The sequence below is a fragment of the Ixodes scapularis genome, unplaced genomic scaffold, assembly GCF_016920785.2.
Source record: "Ixodes scapularis isolate PalLabHiFi unplaced genomic scaffold, ASM1692078v2 PGA_scaffold3__209_contigs__length_174095766, whole genome shotgun sequence".
In the NCBI taxonomy this organism is placed as follows: domain Eukaryota; kingdom Metazoa; phylum Arthropoda; class Arachnida; order Ixodida; family Ixodidae; genus Ixodes; species Ixodes scapularis.
This window is the reverse complement of record NW_024609868.1, coordinates 78908774-78933520: the sequence shown is the minus strand read 5'-3', so window position 1 is coordinate 78933520 and position 24747 is coordinate 78908774. Positions and strand designations below refer to the sequence as shown.

Genomic DNA, 24747 nt, shown 5'->3' with positions numbered 1-24747 from the left:
ATCGAAGCGACAGACGAGTTGGAGGTCGTCACTAAGTCGGTCATAGCGGAGTACGACAAGTGATATACTACTCTTGCCGCCTTCCACTAGATTCAACGACACCGCTGTGGCTCACCCACCTTATACTTTGCCCCATGTGACAACGAAATTGTGTGCAACATGAAAACTGCACGGGAGGTTCCACCACAGTATTCAGAGAAATGGCGTCAGTACGCCGCTTAGTGGTGTCGCGTTGCGACAGATTTCAGTTATTTTTGTTTGGTTATACGATGTTGTGCTATTCATAAGACGCCCGGCGCGTTTGTGCTGTTATTGGGCAACCGCTTGCCAATTATGTCACGTTGAAGAAATAAGCAACCGGACTTCCTCTGATCGCGACATATTCCGAAGACTGGGCCTTACAGCAGAACGTAGGACCCGTGGCTGCGGAGACATGACACCGCGTCGGTATAACATGCACCCTATGAAAAAAAATACAGGTTGTCTGAACATGATTTCAACGAAGGAGGCAAGTGCACAGCCAAGACCCGTCTAGCCGCATCACACCGTGCAGGTTCACGCCCGCAAAGCAAAGCAAATTGTTGTACGTTTATACAGCCGGAAGTTAGTCTGCCTCAGAGGGCGTCTGGTGTCTCAGCTGTAGATGAGCAATTTAGCCAGTGCGGTCTTTAATGTGCATCACGCAGTAGTGATACACGACCGCACGCCGGTACAATGCTCATCCAGATCGAAACGGGCAGGGGTGGGGTGTGTGCTAACCCACTCGGCCACCGATCCCCCACGCCCGCAATATGCGTTTGCATATTCCTCGATAACTCGCGCGAGCGAAGCCATAAGACAACATTGCGCGCTTCAAGGGACAAAAAGAACGAGGGAAAAAAACATCACGATGGCCGTCGAGTCAAGACTGCCGAGACATCAAAAATGCGCACAAGCACACACATCGCCTGACGAAACGAAACGGAGAAGTGAAAGGTAAAAAAAAAAAGGGGTAAAGGCGACGGTACGTTTTGTTCCCGCCGCCAGGGAACCCATTACCCCATTTCTGCCACGACGACGGTGTCACTTCTCCGAATTGCGACGCTTTTCCTCGGGTCGCAGCGCTGTCATCCTCGATGCAGGAGAGAAGAACGCCGCTTGCTCTCCGCAACGATGTCGGCACCACCACCACGAGACACCCAACACCCGCGCACACAAACACGCACGCACGCGGACGAAAGCTCCGGTCGGAGATCAGCGCACAAAGCCAACTAAGATCCAGCCGCGCCTTGCTCGTGTTTGGGACGCGTCTGCTCGCGAGATTTCGCCGCTTCGCAAACGAGAGAAAAAGTTGGGAGTGTGAGAAAAGTATTTGCTCTTTTTTTTTTTTGTATTTGTGTTTATTTCGCGAGTACGCAACTGCCGCTAAAGTGTATATGCGGCGGCGTGCCCACTCTCTCTCTCTCCCGATCCACCCAAATTCCTGATGCAAGTTCGCTCTTTTCCCCTCATTCTTAGCATCGCTCTCGCCTTTTTTTCTTTTGTGTGTCTTTTTGTTTTTATTTTTTCGTGAGCGTGTACACGCGCGAGCACAGTAGCAGCGAGCGCAACAGCACGGGAACACCTACAGTTATCAGAGCGTGAATCCGGGATAGCGGTAAAAAAGCGGTCGTACGAAAGAGAAAAAAATAAAAAGCAAACGCGGACAGCCAGAAAAAGAAAACAAGAACAAAAAACACCGCGCTAACATGTGGACATCGCGGGAAGCTGAAGGAAAAAGGTACGTGCACGCCAGAGTGAGAGAGACAGAGAATGAGAGAGAAAGAGGAAAAGAGCCAATCCAAGCCAATCCCGTGAACGAACTAGAGAGAGAGAGAGCAGCCAGGCGCAGCGCTGCCGATGCTAGCAGAGGCCAGAGCATGAGCTCTGGAGGCACGCAATGTTTCGCCCTTGATACAGCTGGCTCGCAGCTGCACGAAGAACAAGGCCTAGGCGGAAATCCGACGGTCTTGGCGCCGCCAGACTGGTGCGCTCTGTCGTCTCAGCCGTGCCGGGTGACAATCCGGCACTCTCGCTCTTTAATCGGACTCAGCCTGCGGCCACGACGGGCTCTATCTCGGAGAGAAAGAGAAATGTCGCCTCTTATCCTACGAGGGCAGCGCGCAACCACCTCCTCGGCTCCCGCGATCGGCCGCGGTCATAACACATCGCACAAAATACGGCCTGTAGACACTGTCTGGAGCGTGCTTCCTTCCCTGGATCACGGTTCCGATAATTTGTTCCGACAATTTGGTCATGCAAAAACAGCCTGCAGACAGGATCGCAGCATGCATGTATGTATGTATGAAGTAAACATGCTTTAAACGTGTTGAAACGTAAACCGCTTTTGTACAATGTCTAAGCAGTGCGGCCGCGAATTTTAAGATGGGTTTAAGCAGACCGTTCTTGCGCTCGATCTGTGGAGACTCGTTCGTTACGTTGTTTCTTTACAGTATTTATGGAAGACTCACTAGGTCGTCGCGTTGAGACATGCATGCTGCCTTTGCGCATACAGATCGTATCGTTAACGGGTATCGTTATCGGTGCGCATAAACGATCTATCGAAAATTCCTCTAGTTCCTGGACTCTTCTATCGCTTATCCCCAGCAAATAGGAAAACCCTACTTAAAAAAAGGCCAGGTAAACGCACGAAAAAAAAAAGAAGAAAAAGATGAAATTTGCAACCACAGCACGGTTTCTCGTTGAAAAGGATCGCGAGCTGTAATGGAACAAATATTTTCGCAAGCTTTCTAAAATTGAACGAAAGATAGCCAGCTCCACAATGCTGTTGAGAATAAAGATGAGCATCATCTATCGAACGCATCAAATATGCGAGGGGAGAAAAAAAAGTACCAATAGATCGGGAGCGATCGGGTGCCATCACGAGTCGACCATCGAGCAATCGACTCCGTCCATGCAGCGGCTGGAGTGATTGACGACTCGAATAAAAGATTCGGCGCGCGAGATAAGCTCACACCTCAATGGCTCGCTAACTATTCTGTATCAGGCTCGAATATTGCCCAAAGATTTCTTCTTGAACTGCCCAAGCGGCCTTTTCACAATTCAGAACGAAGCGTGCAAGGGCTTTGCGCCCAAGTGATCCGCGTCGGTCATTGACTGCCTTGAGTGAGTCGAAGCACTTTGCCGAGGGATTTGGATGCAACGAGGTTGACGCTCTCTGCATGGGCTCGAGGATGAACCATTTATTCGCACATTTTCAAGTTTTTTTGTTTTTTTTTTTGGGGGGGGGGGGGATGGGGGGGAACCGGTTTTTTTCGTTTTCGGATGGTTTTGGAAACAACCATATGCGCAGCTAGACGAGATACGGTGTATTTCGGGGTTTCTGCAGGGTGTGGTTGTCCCTCCTGCTGGCTTTACAATTTATCTTCTGACCTGATTCGCTTTGAATCTATCTACGCAGACTTATGGAGGTTGTCCCCGACGATTATCTTCGAGTCAATAGTTTGTCTACTTCAACGTACACTCCTTGCAATACACTCCACTAGGAAAAAGCTATAGCTCACGAGGCTTCCGAATAAACCCGAGCGAAGTAGAAAACAAAACAAGAAAGCTAAATTAAGGCCACCGAAATATTATGGAAAAACGAGGTTCTGCCTTCAATCCCGGCACTGCACACGAGTTCGTTTCTCGACTGCATTTCGAAATACCTAGCAATGAAACTTCTGGGATCTGCGTCACCAACCAAAAATATACGGGACATCCCGAGTGAAGGGTCCAGCATTTAATTTGGGCAAGTTAGAGGGACATTCCCTGCACTCGAAGCCTCGGCTACGCTGTCTCAATCGAGCCCGACAAGCATTCGTTAGACTCGCACTAAAGGCTCATTTGCCCCAATTTGATCCGACCACCTGGGAACAGACCTCGAACCCATCGAGGCCTACTTGCAAGGACACGAGTTGTCGTACGGCTACCGTCACAGCCAGTATAAACTTCAAACAAACAAAAAAAGTTTTTTTTTTTTTTGTACGCGAGTTTTTGTACAGCGTGCGATAAAATGAGCTGGCTCAGCGGGGTTACGGCTGGGGCGACACAAAAACCTTGCAAGGAACCCCAAATACGCAAAACAAGAAAAAAAAAGGGGGGGGGGGGAGCTGGAGTGGACTGCCATATTCCCTATTGTGGCATGCGGCAGTCGGTTTCATAGCTTAGCATCAATTAAAAAACGTCCACCAAGTTTTATAAACCTACGAAATTAGAAAGAAATCTTTAAATTTTGTGTTTTAAAAGTGACACTGCGCTTTAGCGGCGTTGGAACAGTGTTGAGACAAAGTTCGCTGTCCCTTTAATCGATTGCTGCACGAGAATTACCTCGACTACCGTATTTATTAAAATATACATCCGCGTTTTTTTGTTTTGTTTTGTTTTCCTCCGGCACACCTTTCTTGGATTAGAGGTCAACTTACAATCCGCGTTTTTTTTTTTTGTGTTTTTTTTTTTCTCCGGCACACCTTTCTTAGATTAGAGGTCAACTTACAATCAAGACCATTAGAAGTCAACTTACAATCAAGACCAAAGAAGGTCGACCTGTAATAGTGCCGAGCGTAATTTCCGAGCCAACCGCGCGAACTCACCCGCTTCCCCCCAAGTCAACCGCTGCTCCTAGCACACCGGTGCAAAGCCGTGAAGCTCGACGCACACCCGACACTGCAAAGCGGTGAAGCTTCATATGCGGTGGTGCGAGGCGGGGAAGGATGACGCGAGTGGAGCAAGTGCCACGGTGCACCGTATGAGGAGTATTCACTGGCGGCCATAGCTGTGTGCGCGAATGCTGAGCGCGTGCTGATGGCGAGCTTCCACAGTACTTTTGCAAAGTGCATTGTGCACCATCAAGTGTGCCGGTCTTAACAGCCTATTGATGTGAGCTCGTTCTGAGCATGCGCTCTAAACAGCACCCACAAATATGGCGTCCAGTGAATACACCCTATAGCCACAGGCCACGGTATAGAGGCAAGTGGCAGACATGACAGTAAAGCAATTTCATCGGGAGTAAAAGACCCCGGCTCTGCTTTACCACAGTAGCCGCCATCGTATCATTTCGCAATTTTGTTTCTCGCATCTTCTAGCTCCCGACATCGCAGTGGTCGTCTGGAAGTTCAGATGACGAAGTTGCCAGCGCAGCTGAGGAGCAATCTCGATACTTAGTTTCGCCCGGTTTCACCCGAAGTCAACGCGCAGCCGACGCTACGAGCCAACGGAACCGATCAAACGGCGTCGAAAGCGCCAGATTACGGCATTCGTCACCTTCTTGTAGGTGTTCATTCATCGGCTAAGCCAATCAAGCGCCAATCAAGCGCAGCGCCCGACTGGCTGGCTTAGCCGATTAGCTTAGCCGTAACTATTTTTTCTTTTTTTCAGATACGAGTGTTCGTGGTCGAGTGTGTTTGAGCCTATTCAGTCGTGCCCTCCCTGATAGGAGATCGGACGAACTATACGGTGGGTATAGAGAGGCTGCGAAATACGTAATGTTCGCGAGCCCTTCATTTTCGCGAATTTCGCGAACTGAAAAATTCGGGAAATTTACGGGTACGTGAAAATTTCTATCCTTAAGAGTTTCAATGCAGGCGCCTGGAATTCCCGAAATTTAGTGGCCGCGGTTATGTACTCTGTGGCCGATTCGCGAAAAATAGGAGCGGTGAAAATAAAGGGCTTTTTAACAGTACATATTCGTACCATCTTCCTTCCCGCCAACTACTCAAAATATTAAATTCAAACATCGAGCGTTTTTTTTTTTTTTGCTTTTGTTTTGTATTGTTTATTTAAGTTTAATTTTGGCGTAGGTCTCGCGAAATTTCGAGCAAACGTGGTAGTTCGGCGCAAGATATAGCAGACTTTCGTTCATGGCGCAACACTTCCATCACTGCAGTCGGCAGACACGTATGAAGGGAAGAAAGTATGTTTCGAACATAATTAATTCGCTCCTGATGTCTGCAGTGAACGCTACGTGTCTTTTGTACTATGGAAGACCACTGTGACTGCACCTTTAAAAGACAAGCGAGAAGAAAAAAAGATCTCGGGTGTATACACTTTGCTCTATCGAATTAATTAACCGAACGAAAGAACCAAACAGAAATTGAAACAATCCGGCTATAGACTACTTCCATAAAGCCCTGCATGCAACACGGCGCGCGTTGCACTCTGGGAACTAGTTGGCCAGGGAGGAGGGTGGCACGGTTTCGGTTTCGATCGACACGTCGACAAGAGATTATACACACAGCGTGTTCTCATGTTTTCTGGTCCCGAGCGCGTCATTTGTGGTCTCTAAACTAACCTAAATGGCCAGACCTCGAAGCTTTAGCACAAGCCTGAGACGTATAGCTTGTCTTAACAGATGCTTGTTGTATTTTTGTACTTGAGCCTTCCTGTTAGCGTTCCAATCGAGGTATGTGGACGAGCCAGTGCTGGGAGTCTCGACGCTGCGAAGCTCGGGGATCTTGCTTGTGTGCGAATGAACAAGCTGTGGCAACCAATAAGTATGCATACATCGAGCTCGCGCCTTTACATTAATGTTGTTTATCAGAAAGTTTTTTTTTTTTTTTTTTTTTTTCGTGCTCTCATAGACGAAATATTACTTTTTGCAATTACTGGTTTTCTTTATATGCCTGAGTATGCGAGGTAAAACTCGGAGGCGCCATTGAAAAGCTCAATTTTAACACACTTCTTATCTCTTATCTGTAGTGACCCGCAGCACTGTACAAAGTGGTCCCCACCCGCTTCCATTCCACTTATATTCAACATCGCGTATGCGCATAAAGTTATCCTGCAATCATAAAGGCAAATTCGCACATACAGACCGTTTTAAGAAAGCAAAAGTCGAGCACTTGTGTGAAGAATGTCGCACCGTTCACCGGAAGTGCGCCGGACGGGCATGAACCCCTATGCAGTGCGCCAAACGAAAGAATTCAAAGCGCATTTGACGGTTGCTAATGGCTATAATATTTGTTATGTGTTTGCTTTCTTCCTGCCTGAGTATGCCGAGATAATTTCAGACACACCGTTCAGGCACAGATCTTGGGCGTCAGTAAAAGCTCGTCCAAAGAGGCTTAGCGAGGAGTAGGGGACGTTTGTTAGGGCCTCTATCGTAGCTAGCCGATCTCAGCGTTTGCGAAAAGTTAATCTTCTATCAGCATAAAATTTGAGTGTGAGTTATGTGATGACACGAGGAAGACATCATAGTAACTTTTGTTCAGTAGTGAGGTCGAATTTATTGCGTTTCCTTAAAAGTTCATGCGTAAACGCTGGGCTCAACTTTGATACCCTGTAAGGATGCGGCTTGCTTTTCGCCCAATCAAGTAAGAAGCGGACGTTTGGCAAAAAAAATACGTGTAACGCTCCAGATGAACAAATTTCAGTTCTAGTTGACTGGTACTAGACGGGATTATTGAAATTGAGCTCGGACATGCACTCGTGGGGTGAGGTGACTAAGAAACGACTTACTACGTTTGCATACGCACGCACAATATCCGGTGTTTCGGGGACCAAGGAAAGTGCCCCGGTCTTCATTTTGTATCGCTCGAGAATGAGTGTATTGTACGTTCGTGAAAAGTCAGATTAATCGAAAACGCAAGCAGCGCGTTCGGTCGTGGCGTGATAGCATGAGATGAAGCTGCTCAGTCGAAACCGAAACTGAGTGGCCAACTAGTTCCCAGAGTGCACTGCGTGGTATTTCGCCGCGTTGGGGCGCGTCGGTTTTGGAAGAAGTCCATTGGTGCTTCACTCTCGTTAAAGTCCTTCCATTGTTGAAAAATAGCGCTAGTTTTCAACAATGGAACACATAACCCTTCCATTGTTAAAAAGAAAAAAAAGTTGCTATACACCAAGGCGTTGTTTACAACAAACAAGTCATTTCTGCGCGTGCGCAAACCCAGATTCGATAGCGGCCTCGCGGCGGTTGCCAAAACCATTCGCGCTGCTGCGCACATCGCCGCTCGTTCCGTTCCCGCTCTTCCGAAGAAATGTTGCCGCCATCTATGAGCGACGGCGGCAAGCAGACAACCGGCAAACACAACACTCTGGACAGCTACCGCCATCTATGAGCGACGGCGGCAACCAGAGTGTTGTGTCGGCCACGGATGTCGACATTTGTTTGGTACCGGACACGATCCTGGGGAAACTAACCCTTAAAAGCTCCGCTGTAACAAAAAAAAATTTTTTTTTTGCGATTTTTGATTGATGGTTTTATAGAAGTGTCACGCTGTCGCCGGCGGCGATCCTAGCGGTGTCTACAGCAGCGGTGGTGGCCGTGACGGACGCCTGCATGTTCTGCTGCAGGTCGCTCTCCAGCTTGACAGACCACGAAAGCTTCGGCAGCCGGGAAGTTGGGACGCCGCAACGACAGCGACACTCCCATTCAAGGGGTGTTCAAACAGGACACTACAAAACGCACCACTCCGACCAATCGTGAAAATTGAAGCGGACGCTTCTAGTTTTACGATTTGTCGGAGTCGTGAGAATGTTTGCAGGAGTCATGAAAATTTTTACGATCACGACTGCTGTCCTCGCCTCCTCCACTTTTCTCTGACGTCGGTGCTCGTCAGATTTGACGTCACACGCCACCTTCGTCTGGCTCACCTCGCCAACGCCCTCGCGTACCGCCGTCGCCTCGGCTCGAAGGCCAAGGCTTCGGGTGGATTTGGGACATTCCTGCGTCGAAGGATGCGTTTCGGCCGCCCTGGCTCAGCTTTCTTTGTCGAAATCCACGTTCTTGGTTCGAAAACAAAAAAATAAATAAATAAATAAAGTGCGCAACAGTGAGACTTTTAGTTGTATGTAGAAACACTGAGAACTTAAGAATATATCATTTATTTTATTAAACTCCAAACCAACCAGGTTTGTTTGTCTATACAAGGTACGTTAGGAACAAGAGCCGCGGGAATCCAATCCAATCCACAGAACTGCTGGAAGATGACACGACCTTGGATAATACGCGCGCTCGCCTGGCCCTCACGCGTGCTTGCCCTCACACTCTAATCGTCCCTTTCCCGTTTTCGGGACTTGAAAAACGGCGGAGGCCTTGAGCGATTGACCGACAGCCAACAGAGCGTGTGAGTGGCTTTCCGGACCCACGTGATGAGCAGAGCAAGGCCGCCGTGGAGGAAGCGAGGGGGAGATTTGACGGGGGGAAGCTTCCCCCCGGCAGGCTTTGACGGAGGGAAATTTCCCCCCGAAGGCCGGAAGCGGAGCGCGGCACGATTTGTCGGAGTCGTGAGTTTTGTAGTATCCTGTTTGGACAGGCCTTAACTCGTGCTTTTCGACAGCATTTCTACGACCAACCGCCAGGATCGTGACGTCCGACAGCGTGACGCTCCGGCTTGTGTGACGCCATTTGTTGCCAAGTTCGGAACAGCTTTTATTGTATTGCCAGCATAGGACGCTGAACACACACCACTCTGAGACGCAATCCAGGCAACCGTAGCCTGAGGTTTGAACTGGTGGATAAACGAGGGATCTCCCGAACCTGCCCGAAGGTCGCTTTCGACCAGGTTCGACTTTTTCGACCTTTTTAACGCAAAGTTCGACTAATATGCGCATGCGCGAAAGTCGAAACATCTTCCTCCGACACTCGGCGGGGGAAAAGTGCAATATTTCTTGAGCATAGTGTTCCACATTAATACACGAAATACTGCTAATGAGTTAACTTATGCGAAGACTTAATGTTTGGCGAATTTCGCTACCTGAAAAAAATATGGCGAAATATTGTTCACGCGAACATATCGCTCCTCGGTAACCAATAACATATATGATACCACTCCCAATCGCGGAATTTTGTGTGGGTGAAATATTTCTTGAAATTTACTTACCGAAATTCGCGAAATTATGAGCCCGGGAAACTGAAGTCGTTTACAGTATAACTTTATAAGGAATTAAAAGCACCTATCTAAGCTCTTATATTCCGTAAACATGAGAAATCCTTTTACGAAATATAAATTTAAGTAAATTAGTGGCCTCTCAAAAATTTGAGAGCTTTGTGTAAAAGTCGGGCAAATTTGCTCAAAAGTCAAACTTCGTCGAACGTTTCTACACGTTGAAAACTTCGCCCGATTCCGTCGAGGACCTACAAAAGTTCGCGAAATCGCTAGCCATAACCACGACCACGCGGCCATAACGCATTCCAGTTGTTCGTGCGAGCTCTGGAAAGCGCTAAACGCAACAACGCACAAAATCCGGCAGCTGCTAGAAGCGTCGTTGTAGAACGCTGCGCAGAACACCGTAAAGCACTTGTTCGGGTCAAAGCCATTTCCAACGTTTTCGCGGGCGCTCTGCCGACATTCTCAAGCGACCGACGCACACGAGCGTGCTGAGCTGTGGAGATCACTATAAGCCGAGTTTGTAAACATCGAAATAGTGAATAGCCACGAGGCGCGAAGTACGTCGACAATGACAAGTATGGGCGCTTGAGGCTCGCAGTACAGTAATTAATTGGAGGGGATCGGCGGCAGAGTGTGTCAACTCAGCGCCGCTCGAAGCACGATGCAGGACACAGGGGTGCTGGTTTTGATCCGCCAACCCTGCACCGTTTTGATCCGAATGAGCCTGCACCGGCGTGCTCGGTCGTGAATCGCCACTGCGCGACGTACGTTAAAGGTTTCAGGCTAGCGGTGGTACCGCAATGGTTAAATTTCTCGTCTACAACAATATAGAGACACCAGAGACCAGACGCCCGCCGGGGCTGACTAACCACCCGTGCCTAAACTTACAAACAACACAATTACTCTGTTTATAATGATAATGCTGACTGTTTCAATGCCAGCTTTCCTTTTTTTTTTTTTTCTTTGTTGGGTAAGGGGAGCGCGGGTCATATACACTTCGGAACACTTTTATGGGTGTAAATCAGGCACGTAGCCAGGATTTTGTTTCGGGGGGAGCCCGCCCATGACAAAATGATGTATGAGAGGGGGGGAAAGAAGGTCCTAGCAAAATGGAAGATTTCGGGGAGGGGGGGGGGGACCATGCCCCCCCCCCCCCCCCCCACCCCCCTTGGCTACATGCCTGGTGTAAATGTGTCAACAGTGCAGTCCCTGGCCAAGTTCCATTTACAGAACCGAGTAATTAGTGCGCGGCGTGTTGCGAGTACCGCGATACAGTTGTTATATACATAATACTACCCTGCCGGGTCCCATTGCAACGAGCTTGTGCGGGGCAAGCAGGCGCTGCCGTCGATGTCGCTTTCCTCCAAGGAGACGGGCCGACACAAGGCAGCGATCTAGAGATTCAATAAGGTATGTAAAGGGGAGGAAGGACCATTGTTCGACGACATTTCCTGTTCCCCTCTGGGTCGAGCGGATTACGAAAACACGTTTCGCAACGCGATCGATCCTGGTTTACCGCGACGCAAAACAATCACGTTGCATCGTGACAGTGGCGGGAAAAAAAAATCATTCGGCAGCGTTGACCGCGATGTCATCACAGAGGCGCATAAAGGTCAATTCTAAGTAGGGTCGGGGCAAGATCGTCCTGTTTACATTCGTTGCGGAATCCGTTACAAGCGGGACATTGTGATTGACGGCGTGTATGGGGCATGTTTTGATTCCCGTGACTCGCGGTATACTGATAACCTGAAAGTTCGAAGGGAAAACGTCTCTTCGTTGGCGTTATCAATGCCGCGACGCCAAGCGGCGCAACGAACAGACACGCCGTCGCCTCTAGAGTTACGCCTGCAGCCTCGAGTGCTCGAAAGGCTATCGAGGGAACGCCAGAAATCGATTGAATACCGCGGAAGTCAAAACTGGCCCCCAAATATTGGCCGAGTTGGCAACGCGCGCGACTCCTGCGCGATGGCGGGGCCGTTTCAACCCCACAAGCCGATCCCTTCATTTTGCATTTCGCTGTTGAGGGAGAGGACCAGTCCGACCGCCACAGGTGCACGGCTTTGAGCGTCGCCGCCGGGTGGTTCCGTTGAGCTTTGCCCGGAAACAAAGCGGGGGTGGGGGGGGGGGGGGGGGGGGTGGGGGGGGGGGCACGATATTGCCAACGTCACATCGTACAAAGGGACGATGGGGCATTCAACGACGGATTATCTCGTGGCTCCAGACGACCCTATTCTTCGGTTCGAAGATGAGCAGCGCCAGAGGGGAGGAGTTTCAGCAGTCCCGCCTCCGGAGCAAGCCTAATATCGGCGTCTCATGAGCCTGGAGCGTGCACAGGAAACCAAAGCACGGCGGAAGGCAACGACCAAGTCCTCGAAGCCGGTTATTTGTAACAGAATCGCGTGTTCGCATCTCCAGAATGTTGCCAACAATATTACTTGTACAAAAGAAGTCACGACTGGCAACATCGAGTCAGCCACCCTGGCGGCCGACTCGATGTTGCCAGCTTTACCTAGGGCCCTGGGTTACGCCGGGGAAGATGGAAGGGTGGATTCCAGTAGAGACGATAAAGGGAAGGTTAAAATGCTCGTGGATATTGCCTCGGTAAAACTGAACGAAATGTCCAGCTCGGGGACAGGCGGGACAGAAGAAAATTGAGGCTCCTTCCCGCGTGGCCCCGGCCCAAGATCTAAGCTGGCCTTATCAAACATTTCGGTTTAGTTTCCACGCGAATGCACGTGTCCACTCATGACGCGTTCGTGACCCCCGAAAGAGCTGCTTTTCCGCGTTGAAAAGAAAGGAAGGTCACAGACAATGCCTGAATGAGTCAGATCCCAAATAAAAATGTCCCGATGTATTTTTTTTTCTTTCTCCAAAGCAATAGCTTGCCAAGAACAATTCACTCTAAAACGTCGTCGCATCACGAACCGTTGCATGACACTGCTCGCTAGACCATGCTATGAGGTTGTGAGTGCGTCACAAAATGTCCAACCGGCAAGTCAACACACCCAAGCGCGTCCCTGTCAGCGCCTCATCTTCCAGCGGATGGCGCTCCCGGGCAAAGAACAATCAACACTCGCCGGCTCGTGTAAACAAAACGACGCGCGAGCAACCTGCCTATTGTCCCGTCGTGCGACCCAGAGCTGTCGCTTCTTGTTGGCGAACGTGACGGGGCACAAAATTTGTCCCCCCATCGCAAGCAGCTTCTTACGTCAAATGGTCACGTTTTTCTAGCGCTCCCGCGCTCTTCACACCCGCTGTGTTGTGAAAGGAAGCTCCCTTTGTTGACTGTGGGTGTCGCCCTGAAAACGGACCTGCTAGGACAAGCGCCAGTGTGTCGCGATATCACGTACACCGTACATCTCCCGTCTGATTCAGCGATGGGAGTCGTCGCGACCAGAGAACTAATTAGTGATGCCGGCAGTTCAGTATAACGTCTCAAGGACGGCCGGTGATCTTATTTTCTGATCCATCAGCCCGCAAGTTTTGCGTAATCGTCTGCAACGACGCGAGGGGTCGGTGCGGGGCGCGGTCAACGAAGCTTCAACTCGTGCGATCGCTGCTGCGGTTACTTTCAGCGAAGATGTCAGATCATGACGGGCAAACCGCGAATAAAAAAAAAAAAAAAAAAAAGAAATGTAAAAGACTTTATTTTTGAAGGCTCAATATTTCGCGAATTTTGTGAACCATGGCCCATGGGTTTCAGAAGTATTTCGCGGGCACAACATTTTGCGATAATAGAGAGAATATATGCTATGTAGTCGTTTCCACGGGGTGATATATGTATTCGCGGGATCAATTTTCCGCGATATTTTTGAAGTCGTCACAAACTAAGCGATTGCGAGGAGAACGACATATCGTGAAAGGCCGGTACACTCTGCGAAAAAAAAAAAAGAAGAAAAATCTGCTGCAAATAGGACTTGCATCATCGAAAGCAAAGTTTCTACAAGCTCAAAAGCAAAAAAAGGCGTGACCAACATTGAGAAAGCCCGAGATCAGGGGATGAAGAATCATGCAGTTCTGGTCCCATTCGACGATTGAATTGAACGAAAGGAACTTAACACGCCCTCAATCGCGCCACAATGAAAAAATAAATAAATAAATAAATACACAAAACGTTAAGGGAACTTTTGACCCTAATCACACGGATGAGTGTCGCCATCCAATCGGAAAACTAAACAAAAAAAAAACGTAAAAAAAAAAAATAAAGGAGAGAAAAAAAAAACATTTACCTAAGTTGGACCACTAAATCACTCCATTTCGCGATTGCACACGTCGAGACGTCGCCACGGATATTCTTGTTTTCCCTCCAGGCTCCAGCCGCCGAGTACGCAGAGAAATAAAGGCCAGCGAACGTCAAATCGACAGCGGCGGCAGCTGACTCTTTACGCCTCCCGCGACGCAAAAGCCGGCGGCGCGGCGCCGTACTCACCGATGCCATCGCAGCGCTGGGCCGTCTCCCAGCATGCCAGGCCGTAATCCAAGTTTGAGACCCGAGGCACTAACCCCGGGCTCCTAGCGCCGTGATCCGGGTCCCGATAATCCGGTGGTCGAAGTAACGTCACCAGATGAAGCGCGCACCGCTAGGGAAGCACGTTCACGACGGACGGCTTGCCAGCTTGACGCACGATGAGTCAGTGCGAGGAGTGCGTGCGTGCCGCCGCGTTCGCGCCACTGATGATGCCCGCTACCGCGCCGGCGGCGAGTGAAAGGGAAGTTGCTCCGCGCGCCCCGCCGCGGGCCGTCACCGCTTGGTGAGCTGCGATCGCTTGGAGGGAGTAGGGAGGCTCAAGTGAGGGTGGGTGCAACTGCTAGATCGGCGATCACGGGACATGGACGCCATTTAATTGCTAAATTTTGCTGGGAGTCTATGGGGCAAAGGGTCGTTTTCTTTCCTAACTCGGGTCATAAAAGCCCATTAAGGTGCTTGAATAATTTACACAAGGTATAAATGATTACTTTTCCATAGCCACCAGTTTTGTTGCGATAGGTTAAGTATTTTTTTAACGCGAAAAATGGTAAATTCCGCCATCCTGGACGTTGCTGCTTGTCTGGCAACTTTGCTTTCTCCGCTCGACGTTTGCAATTCTCGGAGCGAGAAGAAAGCGAGAGAGGCTGCGCCAAGGCGCTCGTTGCTTGCAATGGGAGGCGAGAGGAGGAAAGGCGCATGGAGCAACAGAGTTGCAACAGAGCGGGCGCCTGCTCTCGTGCAGGCAACACTGGCGCATATCCTTTCTCGAATCCTCTCCCTCTGGCGCCGCCATTAAATTGCAAACGCTCTCCAGGTTTTGAGTTGCGCCCACCCTCACTACAGCCTCCCTAGGAGGGAGCGTAGGGGGAGGCGCTTCTCCCAAGTTCCAACTGGTTCGTCGTGTCGGCGCACATTCGCGGGGACGAAAGTGTAATCCGGCGGCGAGTAAAAGTATTCAAACCACGTTTCACGGTCTTAGTGAAGTATCAACAGGGCAGAAATAGATATACAAGAATGAAAAACGAAGAAATCCCATAGAGGTTAGCTGGTAGATCAATACGTGGTTCAAGAACAAACAAAATAGCGAACGACGAAAATGATCACTGGAAAAGGGGAACAAAGGAAAACCACAAGTCTCCAAACACAGCTAGGTGACTGATCAGCGCCCGAAAAAGTACGCCTGGTCCTGGTATCGAGCCAGGGACCTCTCCATTTACAGTGGAGCGCTCTACCAACTGAGCTAACCAAGAGCAGAGCAAACGGGTTTTATCAGCTGCCACCAGTCTAACAGAAGGGTGAACGGCCTGTATTTTAAGGTTATGATGATAATGCAATTAATGCAAAGGTGCAAGCGAGCTGGACAAGGATGACGAAAATATCCCCGGAGAAAGGGGACAAAGGACAAGCACAAATCTCCAAACAAAGCTAGGTGACCGGTGCGCCACCGAAAACATCCGCCCGGTCCTGGTATCGAACCAGGTATCAAAAGAAACAAAATATATTGAATGTGATCAAACGAGGGGGCAGAAAGGCAGTCACAAACTCATTATTGCAGTCATTTTAAGCTTTCAGGTGCCCCACAAATCAGCGCTTAACAGGGCCTCCGGTGCCCCCCCCCCCCCCCCCCCCCCTCCCCCCCCCTTTGTCACAAATCACGTCCTATTTTGACATAGAGGATTTCACTTCGGCATACACGAATAACTATGGTAATTGCTTGAGGGGATGCTATTCATCTCCACATGACGCTACGAGTTAGCAAATGGAATACCTGTTTAGAAGAGAGCTTTATCGTTATTATTATTATTATTATTATTACACGAAATCAAGATTAGCCCCTAAGTTCACGCCTCTCGCAGATGAAACGCAAGCCGAAGCCCCGCAGTTTCCCAAGACATAATGCGCCCCGACCCTATCCATCGCAATCATTAAACGACTCATAAAAGGACAATCATATCGAATTAGTCGACTGCCATAGATCATACACTGAACACAAAACCAAGCAGTGTCGCGTCAAAAAAAAAACAACAAAACAACGAAACAATCGCAAGTGCGCGAGACGGCGCAACGGTCGTGCACGGCAGACAATGGGCGTTTCATCAACAGACACAACAGACCTACGGCAGCCATGGTTACCGCTACCGATCGGTCTTCATTCAACGTAAAGGTCAGGGCGAGGAATAACTTTTTTTTTTCTTTTCTCCATCGATTCTGTGTATGAGGTCAGGAAAGTGAACGGGGTGTCGCACTCTGCCAAGTGTCGGCCGGCGAGCATCAAAGACAAACTGGGTCCAGTGTTTCTCAGCGCTGCTCTATAACCAAGCGTGCGCAATCTCCACGGAGCGGCATGTCGTCTCACGGTACGGTGCGGCTATAATATACGGGCAAAATGTATCCTGCAGTAAACGCTTTAAGGATCTCATGCCAAAAATATATCTCACTTTTTGTACTTACTTTTCTTTTATATATATACTGGTGGGTTCAGATTGCGGGCAAGGCAGTGGACATAAACCTGCCACCACAAAACCACATCGAAGGGGTGTAAAACGATACAAGGACTATACGCACACAAAGGGACGCGGTACAACACAACTAATACGTCGCTTGCTGACCCTTTGAGTGATGACGCTGCACGCCTCATGCAATTCTAGCTTTAAAGGGACTACAAAAAGGCAGCAATTTAGTAAAGTGTGTCGTTGTTGTTGTCAGTACATAGCGCTCTATGAAATGTAGCGTGCGAGACACACCACAAGGGTAGCGATGAGCAGTGATCTCCACTGAATAGATAAGCTGTATGCCTCCCACACCAAACAGGTCCTGTTTACCGTACGTATCCAGTTGGATAAATCAACTTGATGGGTTTACACATTGCGGCACCAGGTGCACCGTGGCAGTCAACATATCCGACTGCATCCAGGGGTCCTCTCCGTGTGCCAAACTGGTTTCTATCGCAACAACTTTTTTTTTTTTTTTATTTCGGCGAGTTTTATTGACTGTCGACATCTGACGAGAAATGAAGCGGAAGTGCGAGGTGCAACCTCCCGATCACGAGCCTGTCTTCGCGCATCACGCGACGTTCAGCGAAAAAATAAGCGAACAAAATAAAAGACGTCAAGCGCGCGCACAAGTCCAACAAATCTCAAGCGCCAAAAACGATACAACAGAGACCCGGATGCTTCGAGGTGTCTGGCCGGTCGGAGACGACGAACGGTCAGCTGCATTAGATTACAATTAAAGGCTGATCGATCGTGGGTCGCCTAACGGTCAGCTCTGAGTCGCTGCGTCGAGAACTGACTGGGGCCGAAATTATGCCCCGATTCAGAATGCATCCATCGTCAGCTCAACAAAATTAATAGCAAAATAAAAAAAAGGGGGGGGGGGGGCGGGAGAGGGAGAGGAAACGAAGCTTACAATAATGCACTGCTGTACAGCACAGTGCGAACGAGGAACGAGACAACGAAGGATCCATTTTGCGTCCAAGGGCACGTGGAGTGCAAACTCGGAACTGCACCTGCGAGGGGATATAACGATCGTCTGATCTGTTTTTAATAGTCTCCACGCACGGAAAGAGGTCATCACGGTGATCTGCGCAACGCGACGCTTGAGGGAGGGAATTTGTCCGACGACAAAATTAAATTAATTAAGGAAACCTCAAGACCCAAATCCCCATTTACGGGAGACGTAATGGTGTCCATTGTGTGCGGCATCGTACACTGCACGACACTGTAAACGCTAATACGACATCTGTGATTTTTTTTTTCTTTCGAAAGGGTGTTGTCGGGAGCATTATGTTTCACCTTTTAGGTGAGTGCACTAAGTGAGCACTTTTCACCACCATAGTAGTTTGAATGACAGTAGTATAAAGCCACAGTCGCACTGCTTGTTATACAATGTACGAAAGACACTTTATTCGCTGCAAACATAATGACAGGATTATTTGCGGACAGGCCTCGAGCATTTTCGAAGAGCTTCCTGCATTGCTTCAAACACGTTTGTAGGCAGTTTTTGTACGACCAATGCGCCGTCACGCTGCAAGAGAAAACCCCCCTGAGGCAATAGTTTTAGGGAATCGTTTCTGCACATCCGATACGCTACGAAGGGCCCTCCGGTAGGAACTGCGCATGTGGTACCGCAGAAGGCTCGCACATGCGCAGGTCGTACCGGAGGTCCCATATCGTACCGTTTCGGATGTGAAAACACGGTTCCCTAAAACTCTCTACTGTCTGCACGCTGTCGTTTGTGTAATGTACTAGCTGTGTGTCAGCGGCGGTGTCATGCTTAGCTAAGCAAGTTTGGCATGGCGGTCGGGTGTAATCGAATTTGATTAGATACGAGTTCGAGTGGCCACAAAGTGTCATGTGTGTGGGTTGCGATTAAAGAAGGAGACAAAAGGGCCCGAAAAAGAGGAGCGTGGGGGCTTTTGCTTTGGGGTGGCGGGGACGAACGACATGGTGGAACTATCCAGACTGGACGGAACAAGGTGCCTCGAACAACTGTGACGAGGATCTTCACGGTTGTTTGAGCCACTTTATTCCGTCCAGTCCGGAGAGTTCCACCAGTTGTTTGAGACGCTTTGTTCCGTCCAGTATCGATAGTTCCACCATGCCATGCCGTTCCTCCCCCACCTTCCCCAAAACAAAAGCCCCACACTCCTCTTTCTCGGGCCCTTTTATCTCTTTCTTTAATGGCAACTTACACACGTGACACATCGTGGCCACTCAAGCTCGTATCTAATAGCGAGTTCGTTTCACGGCACTCGTGCCCACGCGTGCCCACTCGCAGCGTGGAACGGGTTCGTTTCGGCCGGCACTCCACGAGTGGTTGCACTCTCCGAGTTCGTTTCAGCGCTGACACCCCACGCGTGCATGCACTCGCTGCACCGAGAAAATCGGGAGTGCGCCAAAATGCAATCCCGTCATGCCTCGCTCCGGTGGGGCGGTGGGGCCGGCGAGGAGCGGAAGCAGACGACAAGGGTTCGTCTGCTACGATGTGTCGCGGAACCGAACGGAAAAAAAAGTAGATTTTCTGATAGAAATCGCGTTCCGCGGGCAACAAAATCAAACGCGAGCTTGAATTGTGAGCGTCTGCTATTTCACGAAGGAAGCAATTGACAACCCGTGATTTATTTGCAGGTTTTAAATCGCTCTGTTGCCGTACAAATGCTGAAATACACCAGTGTGTAAAGAAATGCTCAGAACAAACCCAACAGCGGCCCCCGAGATGTCTATCACCATCTGTGTGCGGGTGAAAAATTTAACATTTGTCGACAAAACTCCCCCAGCAGAAACCTCTGACTGCCCAATAAGCATCAGAGAAAGCTAAAGATGGAGACTTTACCCGAGGATTGGGCAACATCATCATGTTTAACATTTACCTACGTCAGCTAACTTGCCCCGTCGTATTTTGTTCGAGAAAGCTCTCGTTCTCGACGCCCTCACCAAGGCTAATATATAATCCACCTATAATGACAACCCAAATCGAAAGTCCCAGTTTTGCTGGATATTCCAACAGGCTAGTTTTAAGCCGTACCCTTTCAGTGGTTCACGCATAATACCATGCTCAAACGGATCAAGCTTCTGCTCGGACTGCATCATCAGTTTTCTTCAGTGTAAACGGTAATAAGAATTGAAAGATCGCAACCACTTGCTTTGTAGACAGCTGGTTGCGGAAATTTACGCAGTCTCTAATTATCTCTACGGCAGCCTAGCTGCTTGAAGTCATCGCAACTATGAACTACAGGTTGCAGCGACCAACGTTTGTAGATAAACGATGTTAGCGACTGCATTCTCGCATTCCCACGCATCACTCCGAACAGAAAGGCGCTAGTTTCGGTTTGAAGTCGGTACCTTTTCTACAACATAGATGGCGGCAGCATCAGTCTTCTGCACTCGGTGCATTTGGCGAGCTCGTTTGAGTCCAGTTTTCCGTGCAACACTCTGTGAGTGCGATGCATTCTGGGAGAGAACTCGAACGGTGCCAGTGCGTGTGAAACGAACTCGTATCTAATCAAACCCGATTACACCGGATCTTCGTGCCAAACTTATAGCGAGTCCGTTTCACGGCACTCGTGTCTAGGGATGTCGCGAACCACCCCAAGTTCGATTTCGAAAGGTTTCGATATTTTCGAAGCGAACTGAGGTTCGATTTCGAAAAATTTCGATATTTTCGTACCGACCTAGGTTCGAATTCGAAAAATTCGCAACTTTCGATCACAGTGGAGTTTCGAATTCGAAAAGGTCGAAGCTTTCACGGTTTCTAAAATTTCGAATTCGAATATTTCGAATATTTTTTTACTTCAGGTTCGATAAATTCGAAGATTTCGAAATTCTTTGGAAACAAAATTCGCCAACTTCGAACGCTTCGAATTTTTATAGACATGAAGTTCGAACAATTCGAAGATTTCGAATTTCTTTCTGCATAAAGTTCGAAAAGTTCGAAGGTTTCGATTCTCTTTTAACGCTAAATTCGAAAAAAAAAAAAAAAAACTTTGAAGATTTTGAATTTCTTTTTAGTCCAAATTTTCAAAGTTCGAAGTCCGGTTTTCAAGTTCCTCCACAGCTTGTTTCAAATAACGTTTTCACGACTCACTGGTTTTCACAGAATCAAGTTTAGAAAAGTTAGGGTGTGATATCTAGATTCTGCGAAGTTGGTCAGGCAATTAAATGAGACGAAGAGTGTCCCGGATGTGCTGGAATATTTGCCAGTGCAGAGTGACGTGTGACCATGGATCAGTAATTGTGACCGCCAGCTCGGGGGGGGGGGGGGGGTCTTTAACCTGCATCACGCAGTAGTGATCACACGAACACACTGTTTTACGAGACTCATCCAGTTCGAAACGGCCAGGGACGAGCAGGAGGTTGAGGCTCAGAAAAACCTGGAAGCGACCTGGCAAACTACCTCGCCACCCCTTGCACGCCGATAGTAATCCGATCAAACGCCGCCCGAGTGACGCTGGCATATAGTAAGTTAAGTTTGTAATTGTCCTGGAGGTTTATTTTCTGGGACGGAGGAATCGCCTCGCAAAAAGCCGACACAACTCGAGGTCGAGAAGCGTTCTACCCTACAAGTGGCGTCGAAAGAGGAAAAACGGGGGGTAAGAGGGTAGCGGGGGGGGGGGGGGGGGGGTGCTTCAGTTTTCTTCCCCCCTTCCAGATATTTCGGACTGTTAAAGAAAACAATACGGGGAAAGAGGGCGTGGTCGAGCTTATTTTAATCTGAAATTATTTATGCATATGTATAGCTACTGTCGCTCTTCACTGCATAAAAGATTGCGTAGATGGTCATTGTTAGAAACTCGTTGTCAGAAGGCACTACTCGTCACATGCTTAGTGGTTCGGAAGTTCAAAGTTACGTTTTTTTTTCAACCTGTGCCAATAGTAAAAAAAAAAAAAAAAAAAAGAGAGAATAAATGCGGGGATAAAAAGCTGGAGAAAATAAAAACTATAAAGAATTCGCCGGAAGTGTTGTATTCTTGCGCATTCAGAGGTTCAGAACTTCAAAACAAGTTTCTTTTCCTAAATTTGTACAGGCTAAAAGAAACACGTCCCAGGATCGTGAAGCGAAAAAAAAAAAAAAGTTTTCTTTTAATGACGTGCTGAACTTGAACACTATTAGAAATCTTCTCCCATGAGTTAATTTATTCCTTAACGTGAAAAAACAATAAATACATTATTTTGTATTCTGCAGATGGCAATGATACGCACTGTCTGTGATGTTAATTTAAATGCGATACCTCAAACAACTTAGATGAAAATAAATATCAAGTTTAGGGCATAATTGCATGTAGATACATGTTTGGACATTTCTTCGAAACTCACGTTGAATAACAATAATCACATCTTAAGACGGCACTTACCTAGGCTATACATAGATCATCCTTAAAAAAAGTATAACATCTCTACCACAAATAGCTTCGGCTACAGCGCGCTTCAAATCTGGCACAAACGATAATCATCAAAAACCCGTCGTCCTTCCTCGCCCCTTCAGAAATTTATTTCTTTAAAACTAAGCATGCCAGAACATTGAAACAAACGTCATTGTCTTTCGTAAGGAACGCAGCACCGCGTGTAAAAGTTCGAGAAAAAAAAAACTACGAATGTACCTCACTACTTGAATTCAAATGAAACCGTCCGCTGGTCTTTCGAAGTTCGACGAGCGTCGAACTTTTACCCTCAAAGTTCGAAGTTCGTCGAAATTCTGACTTTTCAGGATTCGAAAGTTCGAAACTTTTCGAATTTTCTTGATAAATAAGTTCGAAAGTTCGAAATTAATCGAATTTTTTGGTCACTCAAGTTTGGAAGTTCGACAAGCATCGAACTTTGCAGCGCAATAAGTTCGAGAGTTCGAAAAAGATCGAATATCTTAGCGTAATAAGTTCGACGGTTCGAAAAGCGTCGAACTTCTTAGCTCAACAAGTTCGAAAATTCGACTTCTGTCGAATTTTACGATGCAGAAAATTCGAAAAATCGAAATCTTTCGAACCTTTCGAACCGCTTGATTCGATCATCGAAACTTCGATTCGAAAAAAGTTCGCGGCATCCCTACTCGTGTCCACGCGTGCCCACTCGCGGCGTAAAGCGAGTTCGTTTCGGCCGGCACTCCACGAGTGGTTGCACTCTCCGAGTTCGTTTCAGCGGCGGCACCCCACGCGTGCATGCACACGCTGCACCGAGAAAATCGAGAGTGCGCTGCAGAATGCAATCCCGTCATGCCTCGCTCCGGCGAGGCCGGCGAGGAGCGGAAGCAGACGACGAGGGTTCGTCTGCTACGGTGTGTCGCAAAACCAAAAAAAAAAAAAAAAAAAGTAGATTTTTTGATGGAAGTCGCGTCCCGCGGGCAACGGAATAAAACGCGAGCCTGAATTGTGAGCGTCTGCTATTTCATGAAGGAAGAAATTGACAAACCGTGCTTTACTTGGTGGTTTGAAGTCGCTCTGTTGCCGTACAGACGCGGAAATATCCCAGTGTGTAAAGAAATGCTCAGAACAAACGCATCAGCGGCCCCGAGATGTTTATCACCATCCGTGTGCGGGTGAAAAATTGAACATTTGTCGACAAAACTCCCCAAGCAGAAACCTCTGACTGCCCAATATGCGTCAGAGAAAGCTAAACTTGGTGGCTTTACCCGAGGCTTGGGCAACATTATCATGTTTAACATTTACCTACGTCAGCTAACTTGCCCCGTCGTATTTTCTCCGAAAAAGCTCTCGTTCTCGACGCCCTCGCCAAGGCTAATTATCTGATCCACCTGTAATGACGATCGACATCGAAAGTCCCACGAAAAGTTTCGCTGGATATTCCAACAGTCTAGTTTTAAGCCGTAACCTTTCAGTGGTTCACGCAAAATACTCTGCTCAAACGGATCAAGCCTCTGCTCGGACAACCTCATCAGTTTTCTTCAGTGTAAATGGTTATAAGAAATAAAAGATCGTAACCAGCTGCTTTGTAGACAGCTGGTCGCGGAAATTTACCCCGTCTGTAACTATCTCTACGACAGCCGAGTTGCTCGAAGTCGTCGCAACTATGAACTACAGGTTGCAGCGACCAACGTTTTTAGGTAAACGTTGGTAGCGACTGCACTCTAGCATTCCCACCCATCACTCCGAACAGAAAGGCGCTAGTTTTGGTTTGAGGTCGGTACCTTTTCTACAACATAGATGGCGGCAGCATCAGTCTTCTGCACTCGGTGCATTTGGCGTGTTCGTTTGAGTCCAGTTCTCCGTGCAACACCCTGCGAGTGCGATGCATTCTGGGAGAGAACTCAAACGGTGCCAGTGCGTGTGAAACGAACTCGCTATTAGTCAGAATGACGAGTCTATCTTTCACTCGCGGCTTAGGGTTTTAGGAGGAGAAGAGAAAAGATCGGCGGTTGCCTGTTCGCGCGCCAACAGTGTCGCGCAGTACATACATTTCTTTGTTTTTGTTTAAGTTTGCGAGTGATGGCCGGCTAACCTGGTTCGTTCTTGCGTGCAATTTCGCAGGTGTAACGTCTCTCGTGCCGCAGGAAAAAGCGTGCTGGAGGCTGGGGTGTTGAGCGTCGCAACTCCAAAGTCGCACGAAAAATTGCACGAAAAAATAGCGCCATGTAAGTCGAGCTTTAGGCCCCTCATACCTGTGCGCTCTATCCACGACGCTGAATTATACAATCGCATTTCAGAACAAAAAAAAAAAAAAAAAAAAAAAAATGCAAAAGCAATTTCGTTTACGGCAAAATATCTTAATGTCTCGCAAGCGGGGGTGTTGACAGAACTGGAAGTCCATTCCCCTGGTGAGATCAGAAAAGGCGAAGGGGGGGGGGGGGGGGGGGGGGGGACAGAGCTCCCCTCCCCCCCTCTTCGGGCGCGGGCCATGATCCTTACCGAGACGCTGTTTACGTGCCATGTAACGAGCTTCTAGTAGTGGCATGTAAACAAAATAACGCCCACGTTGCCTTTATTGA

General features: G+C 48.5%; 1 protein-coding gene and 1 non-coding gene across 3 annotated transcripts in view; both read right to left on the bottom strand.

Moving 5' to 3' along the window:
* LOC8038552 overlaps window positions 1-24747 on the bottom strand; it is a 189185-nt gene that overhangs the window by 28490 nt on the left and 135948 nt on the right. The window contains exon 1 of one of the 2 annotated variants that reach the window (XM_042292504.1): window positions 14275-14591. The exons of the other annotated variant lie outside the window; for it this stretch is intronic. Within the exon in view, the coding sequence (XP_042148438.1) occupies window positions 14275-14283 (9 nt within the window). The 5' untranslated portion in view covers window positions 14284-14591. Of the gene's footprint in view, window positions 1-14274; window positions 14592-24747 lie in introns of those variants that run through there. 2 annotated transcript variants of the gene reach the window in all.
* Trnay-gua lies at window positions 15491-15565 on the bottom strand. Its single transcript has one exon. It is a non-coding gene; the product is annotated as a tRNA-Tyr (tRNA).